Here is a 21,798-nt window from a genome sequence, read left to right as displayed (position 1 = left end):
AGGGCCAGAAAGTGAAAACCTTCATATGGGACAAGATCATAAGTCTATAATAAGAAATTACAGATGCTGGGGTGCACATAAAATTCTATGAAAAGAAGCCAAAAGATTTGTGTAAATTGTGGTTTAAATGTTGGTTAATCACACACTTACACAAAGCCTTATCCATTAGCGTGATACAGTCAGGTTTTCAAAAAAATCAAAAAGGTGACAGATGAGAGATTTAAAAACAAAACAGTCAAGCATCGTCGCAAATAAGTGCGCCATTAAGATGCCTCAGTATTAACATGACATTTTAGCATTATGAATATCTTACATTGTTCTTGACAAGTCTTGGTCCTAAATCAGCACACACACATATACGCACATGCACGCACCCACACGCGCACACACACACGCACATACATGTGCACGCAACACCTGTTAACAATTTTTATGTGTATTTGAGACACAGCACCATATTTTGATGATGTTTATACACAGTGTGAACCATCTACTTAAGCACCCACCTGATGGCTCATTTATCCATTCATCCACGGGCCGGGAGTAAGACTGGTATCGTGAGGTGAATAGGAGAGCCCAAACAAAGCAGAATTTGACCACAATGCCGGGAGAAACCAGACTCTGCGACATGACTCCAGTTTGCCTGGGAGAAAAGACTTTCTCCGAACTGGTAGCTAGTAGTAGGGGTTGTTCAGGTGTAGGTGATTATAGACGTTAAATAAGTCTTTCCTTGATGAATGAAGGCCCCAAATAAAAGTTAAAAATATTGACATTTCTAATATTGAGTTCCATTCTTCAGAGAGGAGGCAGTTGTATCTGGCCGGTAACTAAATCTTTTAGAAGGATTCTAGCACACCCCTGTGATGTCAGCCTCTAAATATCCATCCCCGAAAACGTGTTTCTTGGGGCACAGCTGAAGCCAGAAATCAGGAGAGCCCCGCTTTCTGCCCTCTGTGTTTAATCCTATGGCTCCAGGCGTCTCCCCTACTCCTCTGTGGTGCCAAGTTTAATTCTAGGCGAAAGTGTGTGCTCGTGCAGTGAAATGCTGGCATTTCTTTTTCAAAAGTCTAAACTTTCAAAATTGCTCTTTATTTTCTGCAACCTAAAGATACCTTTTTAAAGAAACATGAGATGCAGAATTATTTCATTTCCAGTTACAAAGATCTACTCAGGAAAAAATTTCTTTCTCGTCGTCTCTCCATTTTCCCCCTCCTCCCTTTTGTTGTGTGTGTTGTGTATGTGTGTGTGTGTGCGCGCACACGCATGTGTGTTGGCTTTTCAATAGTCCAAGGGTCCACCTTGTTCAACAGTGTGTGGGCAGCCTGCTGCAGACATGTCTGTCTGGAGTTTCAGAAGATTTATCAGGACTCTAACAACAAGGTTGCGTCACCCTCCCCTGACTCCTTCCTCATCTAAAATCTTTTGCTTTGACTCCACCACTTTTAATTAGCCCCCAAACATTGTTTATGCAAGATTTTCAGCACTCTTTTATTCACTGATAGCTCCTCCCTCCAGTGCTAAACCAAAATTGATTTTGGTCGCCTTTGATACATCTTGGCTTCCACTGTCAAAGATGGGCTAGATGAGTCAGCTCCCCTTAGCAACTATTAAAAAAATCCACACTGATTCTATTTAGTTTCCAGGATTAAGTCATGCAAAAATTACCAAAGTAGGAGATTTTGATAACTACACCTAGTCTCCAGGGATAAAGCTGTGCTCATGGGTTGAAAGGGAAACAGTTAAGAGCCCTAGTCAGCTGACCTTAGTCGATAGCCTGTGGTACAGCCGACTCCGAGCTGTCCTGGGGGAAGTCGAAGAGCAGACTTGGGCGTTCCAGCACCTGGCTCTAGTGCCCAGAAAAGCCTCTGCTGTTGCCTTCACTCCAGGCTAATGTCGGGAAGCGTTGACCAGAAGGTCTATGAAGCAGCTCCCAGAGGGCTCAGCCTGTAGATTTTTAAAAAAGTGTTTGAGAAGAGGAACTAAGTAATTTCTTGATCGATTTAAAGGGGTGGTTGTTGGTACTCATTGAAAAGCAACAGCCACAAAACCTGGAACGATGAAGAAATCCCTGCTGCACGGATCATCCACGCTGAGAACAGTCTGCTGAACTTTACAGTCAAACAGATGCCAGGAGAGTCAGGAGATGTGGGATCAACCGGTGTGGGGGGGCACAGATATCTGGGTGTCATTGTTTCTTCAACGGCTGGGAGCAAACGCAGAGAGCTCGGCCCTCTGCTGCTCCTCCACTCCAATCTGTTTCCAATTTTAAGCAGTCCAACAGGGTTTGAAACTTGCCAGACTTCAAAGGATGTGGGATTCAACAGCTTCTCAGAGTCCTGGAGCTCAGAAGGTTCCAAGAGATTCTGGAGTGCTGGGTACCATGTTTTCCTGGCAAAGCACCAGGTGAAGCCTAACCCCCACCGCAGTGCCGGCTTCCCGACCACTCCCACCGTGAGAACTGGTAGGGAACTGGTTTCCCTGCACTTCCTAACCGACTCAAACATCTGTTATTCTCAGGTCAAGTGTCCACAGGGAAGAACGTGTTAAAAGCAAGATAATCCTTAGGAGGCCTTTTCTGCCCCTAGGGCTACCCCCAGAATATTAGTTTATCACACGTGAGATGAAACTTGCCTAAAGTTAAACAAAACCTGTCAGATTGCCTGCAGGCCAAGTAAAAAGGCAAGGAAAGAAAGCACGGGATCCCACACTCCCATGATAGTAGAGTTTGTGCGGGTTTTTGATCCCTCTGTGACACATGCAAGATTTGTCCATTGTGTTGTGCCTGACGTGATCAGGATGCCTCAGGAGAGCCGTCGTTCCCTGGGTTATGATTTCTGTGAGGCCCGTGTCGATTCTCCTTGCTTTATTTCCTTTCTGAAACCCTCCTGACAGCAGGTGGCATCCCAGGCAGGCAGTGCTGGTCCATGACTCCCGAGTCAGTGCCGACAGACAAGACAGCTCTTGGGATGGCTGCTATTTGTGCCAACAGAAAAGATGCTCTTGCCAACTTCCCAAAGCCCATGAGATAGGTAGAGATCTTTTTATTTCGCTGTTCCAGATGAGGAAAGTTAAGGTTAAAAATGTGTTAGAGTCACATAAGCCCACAGGTTCCAGGTCTGAGCTTTTCTACAAGGCTAGAAACCTCCCTTGACTAGATCATCTTTGGTTCTGAAAAATGAAATTTATGCCCTGGCCATGCTGAAGCAGGCATGGGCAGCCCATATATGGTGATTCTGTTGAATTTGTCCATATTGGGTCTCATGATCTAAGTTGATGAGGGCGACTGACTACGTCTCTTTCTCAAGAGGGCACCAGATCTTATTACAGATAGTTGTGAGCCACCATGTGGTTGCTGGGAATTGAACTCAGGACCTTTGGAAGAGCAGGCAGTGCTCTTAACTACTGAGCCTGGTGGTGCAGAGGCAGGAGGACCTGGAGTTTGAGGCCAGCCTGGACCACACACGTCTTTGGTTCTATTGTGTCCTAAGATGAAGGGGCAAAGTCGTACTGACAGTCCTGAGACCCAGTCTCTTAGAGACACTGGGATGCACGAGACTGTCCTTGGATGACCGTGGCTCTCGGTTGTCATTTTCTTGAGACAATGTAAGAAGAAGGACAAAAAGTAGTGAGGGTGACTGGACAGAAACCAGCAGCCTTTCTTTCCTGCCCTTCTTGTCCACTGGACCACTTCCCATGGAGAAATGGGAAGTGTGGGTGTCCTTGTTGTCCTTTGACCTGCTGGCCCATTTCTAGTTTGTGGATAAGATCTGAAGCCAGAAACTATTCTGGATTTTTTTTCCAACAAATTCTGCTCACCAAAACGTAGTTTCCCACTAGGAGATACGTTGTTCTGTTCTTTCCCTGCTTTTCTCTCTGCTTTTCCAGGGTGCATGTCAATCACGGCTGATTGCTCATCTCCCTGTCCCCCAGTTCTCCACCTCGTGCCTTCCTTCCATGCATCTACCACACTGTACACTTCAGAAAAATTCCCCTCCTTTAGTCCAAACTTATAACAGGACGTGTGATGTCAGTGACCATCCAGATTAGTGAGAAGATGAACGAGGCAATCTATTTTGGGGTCAGAAGGAAATACTAGAATTTCTAAGACTATTAGATTTTTATTGATAGTATTTGCTGATATATACTTAAAACCTGTTTAATCAATTATATATATCTACATAATTTACAAAGTACATTAATATGTATTTATTGAGAGTATCTAGTTAAAATATTTTTACTATAGTTTTTCACAATTGAAAAATTTTGGCAGTGCCAGAGAGAGTCTGGAGACAATAATGGTACCAGGCCCTGTTGGCCAGCTGTCAGCTGTGGACCAGGCACCGTGAGGTCACTTTTGGCGTATTAACCCGCTGAAGCTCCCAACAAAGAAATCACAAAGTGCCACATTTTCCTGTGCTGCAGAGGAGATCATCGAGACCTAGGGGAGCTGAGTAATTTATCCAGTGATGCTGAACCCAGCCAAAAGGTCCCCAGCTTGTGTAGGAAGGAAAGAGTCCTGGCCACCTGCCATCTGCAGGAGTGCGTTCTCCTCCCTTGCTGGACTCAGTCAAAAGGTCCCTAGACCTTGTGCAGGAAGGAAAGAGTCCTGGCCACCTGCCATCTGCAGGAGTGTGTTCTCCTCCCTTGCATTAAGAAGAGTCTCCATTCTCTGTGGAGTCTTCCTCAGTGAGCTAGCCTTTATCTATGGGCCAAAGATCGGTGCCATAAGGATAACTGGACATGGCTTCTAAAGCTACAGACAATGCAGACAATAAGGTAGCTACAGAAACAGCTTCATACAAGGAGATCCAAGGAGAACATAAGAAAGCCAAGGGAGAGGAGTTGGAGTTTGGAGTCATTCCTGCTGCCTGGAAGAATGATTGGGCTTCGTAGACCACAGCTGAGCAGGCTGAAGCCAACATTTCTTTCCCAGATTGCCATGTAAGCTTTAGACAATGTGAAATATGGAAGCTGCTTTGCAGATGCTTGCCGTGGCCTTGGCTTTGTCCCCTTTCCTCCCATACTGCTCTTTTGCTGTTGAAGAGCAGGGATGTCTTTGGAGGCCTGGCTTCCCAGCAGAGGGGCAAGCGAGACCATTCTCACCAGGACGGGGCTCCAGGCTCTGCTGAGCGCATGCCCCCACGTGGTCCGGTGTCTGGTAGGAAGGAGGCTGTCATTGAGGAAATGCACCTCCACGTGTCGGGACTGTATGAGGCCCAAGTGCATCATTTAGAATTGGGGAAATTGTGTTTTAGTTTGTGCCAGTCCAGTTCATCTTTATGAAAGAAGTTAGTTCTTGAGAGCACAGTGGTTTTTCCAGAATTAGCAACAGAGAGAAAAAAAACAAAACGAAAATCTCCAACTCTGTAGGACAACGAATGGGGCCCTATTAGGCTCATGACAAGGGACAGGGTCACGAGAGCGGACGACGAGGGAGGAGTTTGGGGCAAAGCTGCCACCTGTTGAGATGGGTTGAACCAGGGTTTGGGCAAAAGAGCACTGTGTGACAATCGACAGAGAGGAGCGAGGTCCCCAGTTTAGGAATGTAGTTATTAGCCCCCACGCTGTGACTCAGGGTAGGAGACACGGGGTGACATGGACATTCTCCGTAGAAGTGTTCCGCACAGCAAGATCGGCTGATAACCTGGAAGGGAGTCAAACTTGGTCGCATTCCGTACTCCTGCCGTCTTCACGGTAAAGCACTGACTCGGAAGAAGTGTAAAGGGGAGAATAAGGTTGACGGGAGTGACTGGGGCAGCTTTGGAGCCAGCGCAGAACCTGGCAGTTGTCTCTGCAGGAGACCGCGCTGAGACACGCCTGCAGACGTGGGACCTCGGGGCTGAAGAGGTGCCTTGCATCTCCCTTTAAAGCCAGCTTTCAAGGTTCTCCTTTTTTGATTAATTATTATCACTCTCTGTGTACATCAGGTGTGCCACAGCATGTGTGGGCTCGGAGGGCGACTTCAGGAATCTGTTCTGTCCACTGTGTTCCTGGCTGTTGAACACCGGTCATTAGGCTTGCATAACCAGCACCTTCACCACCGAATCGTCTGATCGGTCCCTCACAGACCAAACACCGTCGGCGCTATGACTTGTCTCTTTGCCCATTCTCTAAGAGGAAACAATATTACCCCCCACCTTGCAATATCAAAATTCTTGTGTTATTAAGACAGACTTAATTTTCTGGAAGACACTTGCATAGGACCAATCCACAACCCATACTTACTGAGAATGTTCTATGTTCTAATGGGGTGCTTGTGGAAGCCCTTGAAACTAGTACAGTTCCAGAAAGGATCCCAAGAGACTCACTGCAGTCCTATCGGCAAGTGAGCTGAGAGACAAAGCCATCGATTCCCGTCAAAGGTGGATTCCCTTGGTACCACCCTGGGTGTTCCCCGAGCTTGTTTATATCCAGCGACCCTTCTGTCCCCGAACAGTGACCCCTTCCAATTCCTGGATCGCTTGGTTCTAGACATTACAGATTTCCATGTGAAGTTAGTCACAACCCAGGGTGAGTCAGGCCCAGAAAGTGCTGAGCCCCATGGAAAATGCCAGTTCTGCATGGGCTCTGTCGTCACTGTTGGCTGCTGCGGTCAGAGAGGGATAACGGCCAAGCCGGCTTTCTCTCTGTCCGTATCCAGTTATTAACAGTGGTGTCACAGAAAAGCTACCAGCAGCTGACACTTAGCCCTTCCCAATGGATTTACAGTTTCTACTGTCCAAACTGTCTCACATCACAGTATATGGATGTGTGTATTCACCACGTGTGTATTTTCAGGCTCGTCACTACCCGTTCTCTGTGTACTTACTGTTCTGTGCTGAGAAGTTTTCACATCTACCTGGACTGTGTTGCTTAGGCTTCTGTCAGCTTCTCATGAGCATGGGTCATTTCAGGAGAGGGAACCTCAGCTGAGAAAATGGCTCCGTTAGATTGGCCTATGGGTTAAGTCTGTGGAGTGGGAAGGCCCATCCCACCCCGGGCAGTGCCACCCCTGGGCTGGTGGAGAGTGAGTGAGTGGTCATGGTTGCCGTAGGGATGGACTGTGACCTGAAGCTGTAAGGTGAAATAACCCTTTCATCCTTCAGGCTGTTTTTGGTCAGTGTTTTCTCACAGTGGTAAAAACAAACACAATGACATCACCATCAACTGTAGTAATCACCCGTTGACCTTTTCCCTCCAACACTCCTGCCATCCTTGACAGTGGATCAAGTTAATCTCGTCTGGGTGCTTCCAACTTTAGTTCATGTGTAGCTAAAGCAAGCACTAAACTTTGTGAGGACTCACCATGTGCTATACACACTAGCAGTTCCTGTACAGTCCCTCTGATCATACTCCACACAGCATGGAACTTTAGCAGTAGCTATATCATATATACAAACACATTACACATATAATCTGTGTAAGCATCCTTTAGGATGGGTCCTATTACTACTCCTCCCCGCCCAGAGCTGGGTGCCTTGCTAGACTGTATCTCCTCTAAATGTCCCCTTCTCTGTAGCTGTGCACTAGCTCTTCCTCATCCTTAGCTCTAAAACAAAAACAGATGGCAGAAGCGGAGGGAGAGAGGCACTCATGTTAGCGTCAGTCCGACAGCCATGAGTTTACCTGACACTCAAGTCCTTCCTCAGTCCCGAAAGCAAGGCTGGCATGTAGCCCAATGGGCATCCAGTTTCATAAAAATAAGAGCTATCTATTATCTAGGAACCCAGTAGAGTTGCCAAATCTAATACTCAAAGTAAAATTAATGGTGAAGGGTTAAGTAGAGAGAACTCTAAGCACTTGAGCACTTTTCAGAGTGCACTGCACCTGGGGAGAGACTGATGGTTGCCATGGTTACAGTGGTGAGGGGGAGTGGCTGATGGTGCCATGGTTACAGTGGTGAAGGGGGAGTGGCTGATGGTTGCCATGGTTACTGTGGTGAGGCAGACTTCTCTTGTATCACTTGGAATTAGTCATGGCATCTGATCGCCACTTGTCTTGGTTTATTCTATTTTTACAGTCACACATTTAGCTTTATTTTTGTGGATCATTTTGTTTTTTGAATATCATTTTTATTTTAAAGACTTTATTATTTTATTTTTATTCCCTCCATCGTGTGTGTGTGTGTGTGTGTGTGTGTGTGTGTGTGTGTGCCCATAGAGGCCAAAGGAGGGCATGGGATTTCCTGAACCTTGCTTGGTCTTGGGAACTGGGAACCACACTGTGGTCCTCTACAGTAACTGCTGAGCCATTCCTCCAGCTCCTCATTTTGTCCTTATATAATATCTGCAGAGTTATAGAGTCTTTCTAAATTAGCACATTAGCACAGACAGTACTGGGTTTCAGTGTGGGACTTTTAAGCAAATTTTGTTTTTGTTGATTCTCTTCCCTGTCCCCTCCCCCTCCTGGTATCATTCATCCCGCCTACCCCACCCCATGGCCTCCTTCTGCTCCGCGTTACCTCCACTTGTTTAAACACAGATGGACGTCATACACTAAGGTCCATAGATGAGCTATGTGGGTTTTGGCTTTTTAAGTCTTGGTTACCTTGCTCAATTCAATACCTCCCAGTTTCAACCACTTCCCTGAAAATTTCCTGATGTCAGTTTTCTCTATGGCCTAACAAATCCCAGTGTCTCTGTGTGCCGTGCTTTCATTATCCAGTTAACAGTTAGCCACACACCGATGGCCGTCCAGGTATTGCCGTAGGGAAGCGGCGAGCTGCTCTGTAACAGATGACCGTGCTGGCAATTCAGAATAATGCTACGCTCTAGGTATTATTCAGACTAATTAGAAGAGAAATGGGGGCTCCAAAAGTGTTTGTTAAGTTCTCCTAGGTTGTACACAATGGAAAAAAGTAAAAAGAATTTGCTCTTTCCACCATCATCCCCGACATATCTGCCGTCTGCTCTCACATCCACAGCCCCTTTTCTCCAATCATCTGGACAAATATAACCTGTTAATTACTGATACGCCAATCACATTTCATCATGAGTGACTTCAGAAAAACTGGATTTTGCTAGCAAGAATTTGAGTATTGATAAACTTATAATTTGACGTGTATCTTTTGCTAACCTGATTTTGGATGTAATATTTTGTTATTTGTTTTGTTCATGGCAAAAATCTATATCTAAGGATCCCAAATGAATACGCAATAAACCACTGCAGGTGAGTTAGCTGCAGACAGACACAGTATTGGATCCACAGAGACTAAGGGAAAGTAAGGGGGGAAAGTTTAAAGGGGGACACAAAGCAAACCCTGCAGCCTTGGGAATCTCTTCCAGTCATACTGTAGGACCTCGCTGCACCTGGAACACCTCGATGTCTCCTTCTGTGCCCACTTCACGGACGAAATTATAAAAACCGTAGCCATCTTCTGCACGCGAATCACGTCTCTCAACATCGCGGGATGTCCAAAGGTACGCGCGACAGTCAGAGGGCAGTGCTGAGAGCCCAGCCAGTCAGGGCCGTGGTCAGGGACCGCACCTGACCTAGAACTCCCTTGTTTCTGTCACGGCGGCTGGGACCACTGGATGTTTCTTCCAGTCGCCGAACTGGAAATAGCTTGAGCATTTTATTTGTGCCAAAGTAGAACTTAAAAACATCCAAAACATTATTCTCATGCAAAACTTAATTATGTACTGGAGATTCATTTGATTCATGAATGAGAGAAATAAAGTCAGGGCATAGAGCATTAGAAAACACTGGGTAGGAACTGAAGAAAGAAGGTTGAATTATGGGTCTCAGGTTACATCTAAAATTGGTTACTATCCTACAGGGCAATACGGGTTAGGGTTTCTACCAGACAGAAATAATTTACCTATCTCGTGGACAAAAAAAATACTAAGTGTTAACACATAACTTCACTGACTTTGGGCCAGAGTAAATAATAAACAGCATGGGAAGTAAAGGGTTATATCTTTAGACCCTTCAGTGAGGTGGTCAGACGTGTCTCCATATTCCAACCAAAGGGCATGGAGTCATCTTCAGGCTTAATTTCAAGTGTTTGGCTACTTTCCTGACACTCGTTTATAAAAGACACAATGCTTACTAGAACCACTGACTGTACAAATGCCTGCGGGGAGGGAACCGCCCACTGCCAGCCATCAGAATATGCAAATGGCTGGCACGTAAAATTACTTATTTTGGGGGGCGTTTTTCCGTGTATAAAGAGGTCAGAAATGGTCACAGAAGTCCTGTGTTTTGTTTTGAAAGATAGACTATTTCTTTCAAAGTCCAACATAACCTACTTTCTTTGTCTTATAGAAACCCAGGTCTGGGTTAACAAGGCAGATCAAACATACACATACAATTTCTCTTGAAACCCTATCACAATTGCAGCTGAACAGTAGGGCCCATCTGGAAAAGAAAATTAGGAAAGGAAACAAGCAACGAGACTGGGGGAATTCGAAAATAGTTGGACAAATTGAGGTGACCCAAGACAGCTCTGAACCCTACGCCACAGCAGAGAAAGCTGGGAACACCTGATGGGTTTTAATTAGCAGTCCTGTAGACTTCAGGGAGGAGACTCCTTGGGAGGAGACTAAAGTCAAGCCTGGTTAGCATTCTGGAAGAGCAGAGGCCCAGGTCTCCTCTGCCCCATACCTCGAGGTGCACCTCCCCAACCAAACCAGAAGCGTGGGCACCACCTTCTCAATCCAGCTTTCTCAACCCCAACAGTGTGGAAGCTCCAGACAAGGCAGTTCTCTGCAAGGAGGGGGTGGTCCTGTCACCACTGGATAGCTAACACCCCTGCCCTCTAGGTACTGGGCCCCTAGCATCTGGACCCTGGGTTTCCATCTTGAAAACCAAGAATGTCTCCAGATACTGCAAAACGCCTCCAGGAGAGCAAAATTGTCACCATCTAGAGACAGTAAAGCAGCAGACAGTTTCTGTGGGAAACACCACGTTTAACTGTGAGTTTGGGCACAAAAGTGAAAGGGGAACCGAGGCCCCTGAACACATAGAGCAAACACGTAGGCAAGTTTTCTTCTCGCTCAGCATCCAGAAAGTGGCTGCCAGAACTTCCCTTCAAGCAGGAGATTAGACGCCTCTTCTCCCGAGACTCTGCCAGCCCCCAGAGAAAGATGGAGAACTCTTAACCCAGCCTCTGCACTCGGTCTGTAGGAGAGGCCCACACTGGACACATAGCCTCTGCTCAGGGGCTAGCCCTCCACTGCTCATCACAAATGGCCTGTCGAGCATTCTCAGACCAGCAGGGAAGTCTCTAAACAGAAGATTAAAAATCCAAACATGTTATCAGGGAGATTGTGGAGGTGGTTAAAATAGGCAGAAGAAAGAGACCTTGAAAATGCTTGGGAACTGCAAGCTGCTGAAAGCTGGTTATGCTACGCACACCTGCTGACTTCTATTTGAACAGCGTAGCCGGGTTCTCAGGGACTGTGCACTCTTGACGGGCTGCAAATCCAGCTGCTTTTCTGTTGGCTTGAGTGGACTGAGGGTCTGGAACCTCTTAAGTCTTCACACTAATGTTTCAGACAAAGAAGAGGAGGCAGGAGGGGAGAAGATGTGGCAAGCAGGGGCAAACTAAAGCCAGAAGCTTTACAGGAAAAACTTTTTTTTTTTTTTTTGAGGCAGGGTCTTACACTTAGGCCAGACTAGCCTTGAACTTGTCAATGAACTAGACTGTCTGTGGACTAGACACTGTTCTCCTACCTCGGCCTTCCAAGTGAGGAGATTACAGGTGTGTGCCACCATGCCCAGCTACATGATCTCTTTTAATAATGTATTCAGTCAGAACAAGGGAAGCGATGTTTTTCTGGTCCGTGTCTCCTGGTTCTGGAAGAGAAGCTGCAGTGGCCACCTGATTCTGTATGTTGGCCACGAGAGCTCACGGCACAACTCGGGGGAACTGCTCCAGCCACAGCACCAAGTAGGCGGAAGATGAGGGCAGGCTTTCCCGGGGCTCTGCTAACAAAGGCTCCAAAGAGCACTGAGAAGAGAGGAGAGGCTTCCTTCTTTACAGACACAGAATTCCTCTAGAAGCTAAGGGATTCCCCTTGCACCTTCAGTAAAGAATATCCGACATAGATGAACTGACGTCGAAAGCATCACTTTGTACTTAACAGGAGGGGAAGAAAAGGGAAGCGCAGTGGATTCCTCAGAACAGTCAGAACTGGGCGTGGCCTTCCCATCCAGGCTGTGCTAGTTGATTCAGAAGCAAAAAGGAAATTGATTTGGGCCAATCTGGTGGCTCACTCGCTTCACTTTGCCTAATTAATTCTACTCACGTTGTTTTTGAGGGGCCATAAAGTATGTTGAGAGTCTAGCTCACCATTCCAGCTGCCCACAGGTGATTTCAGTGTCTGTTCTACCTGTCTCTGGGAAGGCTGGCTTTTCCCAGGAGCCTCCTCACCTCCAGGTCAGTCGGCAGGGCTGGGCCCTCATCTCCATGGCACTGAGATGCCAAGGAAAGAAAATGCCCAAAACAAAGAATAAGGGGAAAAGAACGAAATCAATGACAATAATGAAATATTTATTCAATTCATCCCTGAGGGAAAAAAATCTCAAGTAGGCAAGGGGTAACTGTTACCAACTTTGTGTTGGGGGTGTAGGCGTCAGGACTCAGAATCTCTGTAGGCTGGTTATGACTTGTCTGAGACAGAACACACTCATACACAGCAAGTGCCATGAAGCATGATTCGCAGAGAGATCGAAGGCCAAATGAGGTCAGTACTCCCCAAAGCCCAGAATGGCCGCCATAGAGGAAAGTCTCCACCAGACATCCACAAAGCCCAGAGTGGAAGAAGTCTTCACCAGACATTGATTTCCCTCATACTGCAGCCAAGCCACTTAGCCTCACCCGTGGGTTTCATCCCAAAGGGGAAAATGACAGCTAAGACGAGCCACCGAGGGGCACCCTGTTTGCAGGGCAACTGGAGCAGAGCCGGGGTGTCCAGCCAGTCCCCCAGCTCAGGATGCTGCACTCCTGCAGTCTAGGCGTTCTCTGGAGCTAACGACTGAGAAGGAGGAGCCACCTGGGTGAATCCAGCACCCACTGGGAGACTGCCAGGCTCACGCATACACTAGAGAAGCCGTGGTTTAAGTGGGGACCACCCTGGAGCCCTTATGCGTTTGCACACGCGGTCCCTAGCTGGCGGCACTCATCAGAAAATTACAAAACTATTAGGAAATGGAATCTTGGAAATCCTTTCAGTTTAGAAATTTCAACATAGTCATAAGACAGTTTTATAATGGTTATGGAAAATGATCAATGGATTTTTAAAAATCATATATTAGCATGAGATGCCCGACATGTGATGTTGGATAATGTATATAATCTACTGCTATGCAACCAATCACCCCCTGAAATTGATGGCTTGGGCAATGCCTATCTTTTTAAACTTTAGAAAATATTTTAGTTTTAATTGTGTGTGTGTGTGTGTGTGTGTGTGTGTGTACGTGTGTCAGTGTGGAGGCGTGTGCACCTGGCTGCAGTGCCCTCAGACGCCGTTCCCACTGGAGCTAGACTGCAGGCAGTTGTAAGCAGCCTGGTATGGGAGCTGGAACCAAGCACAGGTCCTCTGCAAGGGTGTACCCACTCTCAACCCCAGAGACGTCTCTGCAGCCCAGACCTCTCCCATTTTATTTGCTCCCAAGCCAATGCGTCAGCAATCTGGGCCCGTGTCTGGTTGGTTCTCCTACCCGTGACTGCCGGGGTTGTTCATGTGTCTGCAGCCACCTGCTGCCTCCGCTCAGAGCTGCCTGTACGTGAGTCCTCAACTGAGGAGTTCTTTGACTGGATGTGGTGTTGCCCTCCTACAGTCTCCTGGAGCTGCTTCTAGCCAGCAACGCATCACAGGGAACAAGAGGTCAAGCAGAAGATGGTAGTGTTTTTAGCATGTTGATACCTTTTTCAAATTTCCCAGAACTTAAGACATGTTGTAGAATGTTCAAACGTAGTTATGTTTTAAGGTGGCATATTCGTAACTTTGTTTCTCCTTTGCTAATCTTTAAGGTAATATGCTTCTATTTCTTCCAAAATAGGAAATAAATTTAAAGAAACCAAAAGAGTTTTCCAGAGACACAAGGGAGCCGTGTTGGGAATAACAATCTGTCCTGTGAGCCAAGGCCAGGATCTTGTATTCCCAGGAAAGTTGGGGATGTTAGCCAACTCCTCTCTGCCCCTAGTTTCCAGCCCTTGAGTTATAACCCCCAAGACATCACCTCCCTATTGGACACACAGAACTTCCGAACTGTGGACGAGGGCTCCTTTTCAGGGTCTTGTCAAACCCTCCCACTCCACGTCCCATCACCTCATTGTCCTATAATGCTGAAGGAGGCTTTTCAGCGACACCAGGTCTGCAGAGACCCAGACAGCATGGCAGGGATGTCTGAGGAATTTTGTGAGAACCAGTTACAATTCCGAGCCTTGGGTCCAAGCATGTTCCAGAAACGGGGAATACTTAGACAATGACAGCATCTGTTTTCCCATATTTAAAAAGTATACGTTTCAAACCAAAGGGCTTTTCTGCATCATTTTCTTAACTTTACGTTTAAAAAAGCAATGAGCTAAACCTCATCGTGTATGTTTTTTTAATGCATAAATAAAGTAGGAAATTAAATCTAGTTGGGAAAATTCCTTCGGGGAGAGTAATCTCGTTTACTCTGCAAGTTTCAGTTCATCTATAAATCAAGAGCTGAACCCCAAGTCAGTGAAGTAAACTAGCAATAGAGTTGAATTAGCTCTGCAGGGCAGCTGGACAGACTTGTAGACCACGGAACACGGCCAAGATCTGTCGGAGCGGGCCTTGCCCTGTCTGTGGCATCTGTCCATCTCCCTCTTGCCCCATGCCCACTCTGCCTTTCCGGAACCGGCCACTGGGATGTTCAGACCTTTCTCACGGAAGCTGGATCCCGTATGGAGAAGAGCTTAGGTCTGCAATACAATGCTATTAAGCATACGTCTCCACACTGGTAGAGCTTCACCGAGGATGTCAAGCATGGAAGGCCCCACTGCACAAGTTGGACAAGTGTTCACTGCTAAAGGAAAACTGACAGCGTTTCTCATCCAGACCAGGGCATGCTTAAGTGAAAAAGAACAAGATCACGACTCCCCGTGGTGTCCCTGGAAGCAATTTACTCTTCTACTCTTATTTGGAAGTAGTTAAACCTCAGGCTTGGCTTATCATGGAATAAACTTGATGTGGGAGTCTTCTGTTTTGTGTTGATTTCATTGGTTAATTAATAAAGAACCTGCTTGGCCTTTGATAGGACAGAAAATTAGGTAGGCGGAGTAGACAGAACAGAATGCTGGAAAAAAGAAGCCGAATCAGGCAGTCGCCATGATTCTCCCACTCCAGACAGACGCAGGTTATGATCTTTCCTGGTAAGCCAGCTCATGGTGCTACACAGAATATTAGAAATGGGTTAGATCAATATGTAAGAGCTAGCCAATAAGAGGTTAAAACTAATGGGCCAAGCAGTGTTTAAATGAATACAGTTTCCATGTAATTATTTCGGGTAAAGCTAGCTGGGCGGTGGGAAGCGGCCTGCTGCTCTTCACTACATAAACTAGGAAAAGAAAGCCTGAAAGCCTGCCAAGGCCTTGGTTTGTTTGCTATGGCCAAGTGCTTGTCCCCTCCCCCACACTGGCCACCAATGTCCAACTTTAACAGCCCACGTAACAATGCCACACAGTGGGGACTGGGGGGGGGGGGGTTAGACAGGTTTAGAAGAGGTCATGAGGGGATGCTGGTTGGAGTTCTCCGTGCCACTAGAGCATGGTATGAGGCAGCTATCTGCAACCCTGCACCTCACCACACACTGTAGGGGCAGCCATTGTTCGTGGTCTTGGATCTCCCAGCTCTCTGAAGGATAAGAAATAAGTGCTTGATGTCTGAGCCACCTAATCTATCCTATTTTATTACAGCACCCTAAGTTAAAATACTGCTGTCCTGCGGGCCAGGGCTGCTCAGTAACTGCTCTTCCTCTGGCTGTGTGCAGATTACTGATGGAGGTCTGGAGGCGTTATCTGCAAAGTGCCATTATCTGCACATCCTGGACATCTCTGGCTGTATCCTCCTTACAGACCAGATCCTTCAGGACCTTCAAATAGGCTGCAAACAACTCCGGATCCTCAAGATGCGATACTGCAGGTCCATCTCCGCGTAAGTAAGAGCTGGGTTCGGCAGGGCTTGGAAACGCCGGGAGAGCATGGCGTGTGGCGGTACCATAGGAGACGCCGGGAGAGCATGGCGTGTGGCGGTTCCATAGGAAATGCCGGGAGAGCATGGCGTGTGGCGGTACCATTGGAAATACCGGGAGAGCATGGTGTGTGGCGGTACCATAGGAAACGCCGGGAGAGCATGGTGTGTGGCGGTACCATAGGAAATGCCAAGATAGCATGGCGTGTGGCGGTACCATAGGAAACGCCGGGAGAGCATGGTGTGTGGCGGTACCATAGGAAACGCCGGGAGAGCATGGTGTGTGGCGGTACCATAGGAGACGCCGGGAGAGCATGGCGTGTGGCGGTACCAAATGCCAAGATAGCATGGCGTGTGGCGGTACCATAGGAAATGCCGGGATAGCATGGCGTGTGGCGGTACCATAGGAAATGCCGGGAGAGCATGGCGTGTGGAGGCGCCATTGGAAATGCCGGGAGAGCATGGCGTGTGGCGGTACCATAGGAAATGCCGGGAGAGCATGGCGTGTGGAGGCGCCATTGGAAATGCCGGGATAGCATGGCGTGTGGCGGTACCATAGGAAATACCGGGAGAGCATGGCGTGTGGAGGCGCCATTGGAAATGCCGGGATAGCATGGCGTGTGGCGGTACCATAGGAAACGCCGGGAGAGCATGGTGTGTGGCGGTACCATAGGAAACGCCGGGAGAGCATGGCGTGTGGCGATACCATAGGAAATGCCAGGATAGCATGGCGTGTGGCGGTACCATAGGAAATGCCGGGAGAGCATGGCGTGTGGAGGCGCCATTGGAAATGCCGGGATAGCATGGCGTGTGGCGGTACCATAGGAAATGCCGGGAGAGCATGGCGTGTGGCGGTACCATGGGAAATGCCGGGAGAGCATGGCGTGTGGCGGTACCATAGGAAATGCCAGGATAGCATGGCGTGTGGCGGTACCATAGGAAATGCCAGGATAGCATGGCGTGTGGCGGTACCATAGGAAATGCCGGGAGAGCATGGCGTGTGGCGGTACCATAGGAAACGCCGGGAGAGCATGGCGTGTGGCGGTACCATAGGAAATGCCAGGATAGCATGGCGTGTGGCGGTACCATAGGAAATGCCGGGAGAGCATGGCGTGTGGCGGTACCATAGGAAACGCCGGGAGAGCATGGCGTGTGGCGGTACCATAGGAAATGCCAGGATAGCATGGCGTGTGGCGGTACCATAGGAAATGCCGGGAGAGCATGGCGTGTGGCGGTACCATTTGTAAGATGCAACCATTTACATTTTGACTGAAACCAACATTCTGAGTTGAACCAGGGATGCCCTTCTAAAATTCACCTTATGGTTTTATATTCCTTTCACAGAAGGCTTTTACTTTCAGCACCTACCTGTCTATGGTCAAGCAGACGACCAGTTACTTCTGCTCCTTACCTCTTAGTTGTAGCTCTGCTGCTGAAATGCAGCCCACTCGGTTCCCCTCCCGGAGTAAAGCAGCTCTTTGACCCCAGACTGGAAGAACTTGGGGCTAGGGGAAGTGGACTCCTTCCGAAGCCTCGCTGCTTCCTACTTGGGCCACGGACCCACTACTTAGTTGAGGTTGCCTGTGGGTGGACTGGCGGAAGGGCTGGGGTGAGGACTAGAACCCCCCACACACACACACGCAATAGAGCACACACAGAAATGCATGTCCCCCGTGCACTTCCTGTGGCCGTGGATAAGTGCCTGGCTACTATCGCTCTTTCCCCGTGACACTGCCACAAGCAGTGACCAAACCCTGGCGACTTTTCTTCTTTGTGCTGAGTCAGCAGCAACTTCCTTCTGATTCTTCTCAGTCCCCTACTGTTTGTTAAGTTTTATTTTTAATACCATAATTTTCACAGAACCTCTTGTCACGTGACAAGATGGATAACCAGTACATTGCATAATACACTCATAACTTTTATAAGACTTAACAAATCTATCAAGGAGCACTGAATTTACGCCAGCTTCTATCTGACTGAAGAACTATATTACACAATCCACTATTTATCCATCCCCAAACTTAGCACTATTCTCAGCCCCATTATCGATGAGCCACAACTCTTTAAAACCAGTGCTTTCGGAAACCACAGGTGACAGATAATTGGATCAACTTTCAAGTCCTTTACTCCCTAAACAAATTCTCCCCGAAAGTCAAGGGCACTGCTGTCTCTGAGTGTAATGTCCTTGCATCAAAGACAGGGCCGGCAGGCTTGCCACAGCTTTGTTCGCTATTTTAGTTCTCACTGTAGACATCGTCTACTTACCTAGTGAAGTTTATCGCTAGGCTCTTGTGTGTGTGTGTGTGTGTGTGTGTATGTGTGTGTGCGCGCGCGCGTTAGTGCCTGCACACACGTACGTGTTTGCTTTTCAGTTATCATCAATGAGATCATCCCTAGTTTATTTTTGTATGTTATTGGTATATTTAAAAAGCTACTGGGCTTTGGATGTTGACTTTTTGTAACTGGATATTTTATTGAAAGTATGTATCAGACTTAAGAGTTACTGAGAAAAGTCACTGGGGTCTCTTATAGTGCATGATCATATTGTCTACAGATAATTTGAGTTCTTGTATTCTTCTCATTTCCTTTTCTTGCCTTACTGCTGTGGTTAAGAATATAAACATGGTGTTGAAGAAGGGTGAAGGGAGTGGACACTTGTCACATTTTTGATTTTAGAGGAAATGCCCCCCCCATTAGTATGCTTGTTATAGGTTGTCGTAGTCTTGTTGAGGTATGCTCTTTCTACCCTCAGTAGTTTTCGCTTTTGAGTCTTTATCATAAATAGATATCTAATGTTGTCAAAGGCCATTTCTACATCTACTGAACTAATCTGTGAGTTGAGTCTCTTTATGCTCTGTTATGTTTATTGGTTTGCATGTTACACCATCTTTACATCACTGCCATGAAATCATCTTGATTATACTAGGTGATCTTCTTAATGTGCTGCTGCATTTGACTATGAATTTTTACATCTCTGTTCATCAAAGATGAAATGTGTATCTGTGTGTATACACATGCACACGTGTGTTCTTTGTTTTCTTATTTCTTCCTAAGAAAGTCTAACAATATTTTTTAATCATTTGGCTATGAACCTATTTGAGTGACAACTTCCCAAGAAAGCTATATCCTGGAGATAAAACTACATGGACTTTTAGCAAGTTCATGGGCCTTCCTTCCTAGAGTCCACTCTGTATCCACAGGGGTTTGTGAGCTCTGAGTACAAGGTCCTTTCTGACACTGTCAGCCATCACAGGGAGGGGAGGGAGATCAGGTTGTTCCTCCATCAAAGAAACCAGAGCTGCATCAGGCTGAGCCTGAACTCAAACGCGCTGTGACTTCGTGTTCCTGCTCTTTGGCCCGGACAGGACATCCTCACTGCCTGGTAAGCCCTGAATTGGCTGAGCTACAGATCCTTTCCCCTAGGGTGCCCTATCGTTTTACACAACTCCCAACTTTCTCTCACAAAAGCGAAGCTCTGCCTTGAATGTGACTGGCGATAATGTGTTTCCAATTCCAAATTTGGTCAGGTTTGAAAACCGTAGGGTTTCCTTTTCTGCAGCTCGCTAACGCTCAGCACGGTTCTTGCAGGGCGGCAGCTCACAGAATGTCCGCTGTGGTCCAGCATCAGGAATACAGCTCCAGCAACCCTCCGAGATGGTTTGGGTATGACTCCGAAGGCAATCCTTTCGCAGAGCCCCACAGTAAAATGCCGGTTAGAAATTACTCAGAACTGATAGTCAAAGAGGCTTTCAGCAGTGATGAAGAAAGTCCTGACTCCAACGTCAAATAGGAAAAACAGAACATCTGGAACTGATTTTGATGTTTCTCCATTTGATGTTCATATTGTTAGTTGCTGGCTCCCAGTAACAACACAGAAAAGCCACATGCCTCTGTGTCTTACTTCAAAGCAAACATCACCTCTCTCTCATGAGACCCCACGGTAACCCGGTCAATTTATTTACAAACATTTATTTATTTAATGAATGTGTGCCCGTGTGAGACTGTGTGTGTGCAGAGTCCACAAAGTCTGGGAACTGGTGTCACAGAGGACTGTGAGAGTTATGTAGGTGCTGGGAACTGAACTTGGGTCTCCGAGGCCACTAAGTCATCTCTCTAGTTCCAAGCAAACTAAGTTTAGTGAGATGATCAGACCCAAGGTTACAACATAGGAAACAGCTCGGAAGACATGGCTTTTGTTCTTTAAGCAAGTAGGAAATGCTCTCCAGACAGGACAAGAAAGTGGAGATGGTCACTGAAACCAGTCAGCTCTTGAGCCGAGGTGATGGACGCCTCTGAGGACCTGTCAAGCTTTGATATACGTGACAGGGACATTTTCAAAGGCAAAAAGAAGCTTTCTCATAGTTTCCAGACACTTGACAATAAAGGAGAGCTAAAAATCCCTAGATTCAACCCTCAGAAACAGGAGCGATGTGGTCAGAAAGGGCACTGCTGGGGCATTGGCTGTGTCTTCTCAGCATGTCTGGGCTACACAAGGAGGCCAGGAAGACAAAAACAAAACACCTTTTACTCTTTTTCCGTGAAGAACTGGCCTTTAATTTCCTACCCGAAGACTAATTTAATATGCTTCTATCATGTTTTTTTCCATTATTTGACCCATTATCTTTACCATCATAGGATCTGATGCTGCCACACAGGCGGACCCCTTTTCTGACCGCTACACACATGCTGAGGCAGGGACACTGGAGCAGCCTCTCACCTCTTTCCTCAGTCCCTTATCTCTTAAACGAGGTTAGCCTGTTTACCTACAATTTGAAACAGTTGAAACATTTAAAAGTTTTAAAAAGGTCTCTCACCATATTATTATTGAGTATCCCGTATCGGTTAAAGGCTTTTAAATCATTTCCCTCCCTCTTTCTGGATGTTTTTGGAATCAGTGGTAGAAAGTCCATGGGAGTCAAGAGCAAAGGGATCTGTTAAAACAGCAAGTTCTAAATCTGCACCAAATGACCACAGTACGAGTGAGACCTTTAACTTTGGGGTTTGTGGCAGCTGTGTGAGGGCCGGCTTCAGGAGTCTGACCCCTGATGTTCAGTGCACACAACTCGGGAGGCATAAAAGAGGCAGCTGGTTTCTAGGAGAGAAACATTTGCACGGGGAAGACAAGGTCAAGGAAAACAGACCCCGCTATACCATCGAAGAAACTCAGCAGGTGTCTTATGGTCAAAGCCTGTTCCAAACTCTTGATGTCTTTTTAATAACAAGAATGAGGGGCCTGTTTGCTCATCCTGAGGAGGTAAACTTCAGAGCTACAGAAATGGACTGGAAAGGCAGGAGTTAGAAAAGCGGGCTATGTAAGGAGCCACTGTGTACAGCCCACTAGTAACTGAGCATCCTCAGCTGAATTCTAATTCATGGCCTTTGGGTTGTTGTTGGCTACTTTTATCAACTTTAGTTTTAGTCATGAAATGTTTTTCTAATTGCCTAAGAGTGGGAAAATATTATAAAAATTGCCGTACTGCCTCGTCATTTCCTTTGCTTAACAGCTCACCACACAAGCACCGCACAGAATGTCCCAGCATGTGAGACAGTCTATTTTATATAAATTCTAAGGGGACAGTCACAGACCGACAGGGAGGACTTTATTTCACAAACAAGATATTGTTAAGAATGTAAAGAAATGGGACAGCAGTAA

The 21,798-nt window shown here is 46.9% G+C and overlaps 1 protein-coding gene across 1 annotated transcript in view; it reads left to right on the top strand.

Moving 5' to 3' along the window:
* Positions 1 to 21,757, top strand: part of Fbxl13 (F-box and leucine rich repeat protein 13) — a 142,853-nt gene extending 121,096 nt beyond the window's left edge. The window contains exons 19-20 of the mRNA XM_075956319.1: positions 15,946 to 16,109; positions 19,734 to 21,757. Of these exons, the coding sequence (XP_075812434.1) occupies positions 15,946 to 16,109; positions 19,734 to 19,935 (366 nt within the window). The 3' untranslated portion in view covers positions 19,936 to 21,757. The remainder of the gene's footprint in view (positions 1 to 15,945; positions 16,110 to 19,733) is intronic.
* Positions 21,758 to 21,798: the final 41 nt, after the last annotated feature.

The sequence above is a fragment of the Microtus pennsylvanicus genome, chromosome 22, assembly GCF_037038515.1.
Source record: "Microtus pennsylvanicus isolate mMicPen1 chromosome 22, mMicPen1.hap1, whole genome shotgun sequence".
Classification (NCBI taxonomy): Eukaryota; Metazoa; Chordata; class Mammalia; order Rodentia; family Cricetidae; genus Microtus; species Microtus pennsylvanicus.
This window is presented reverse-complemented; position numbering and strand designations above follow the sequence as displayed.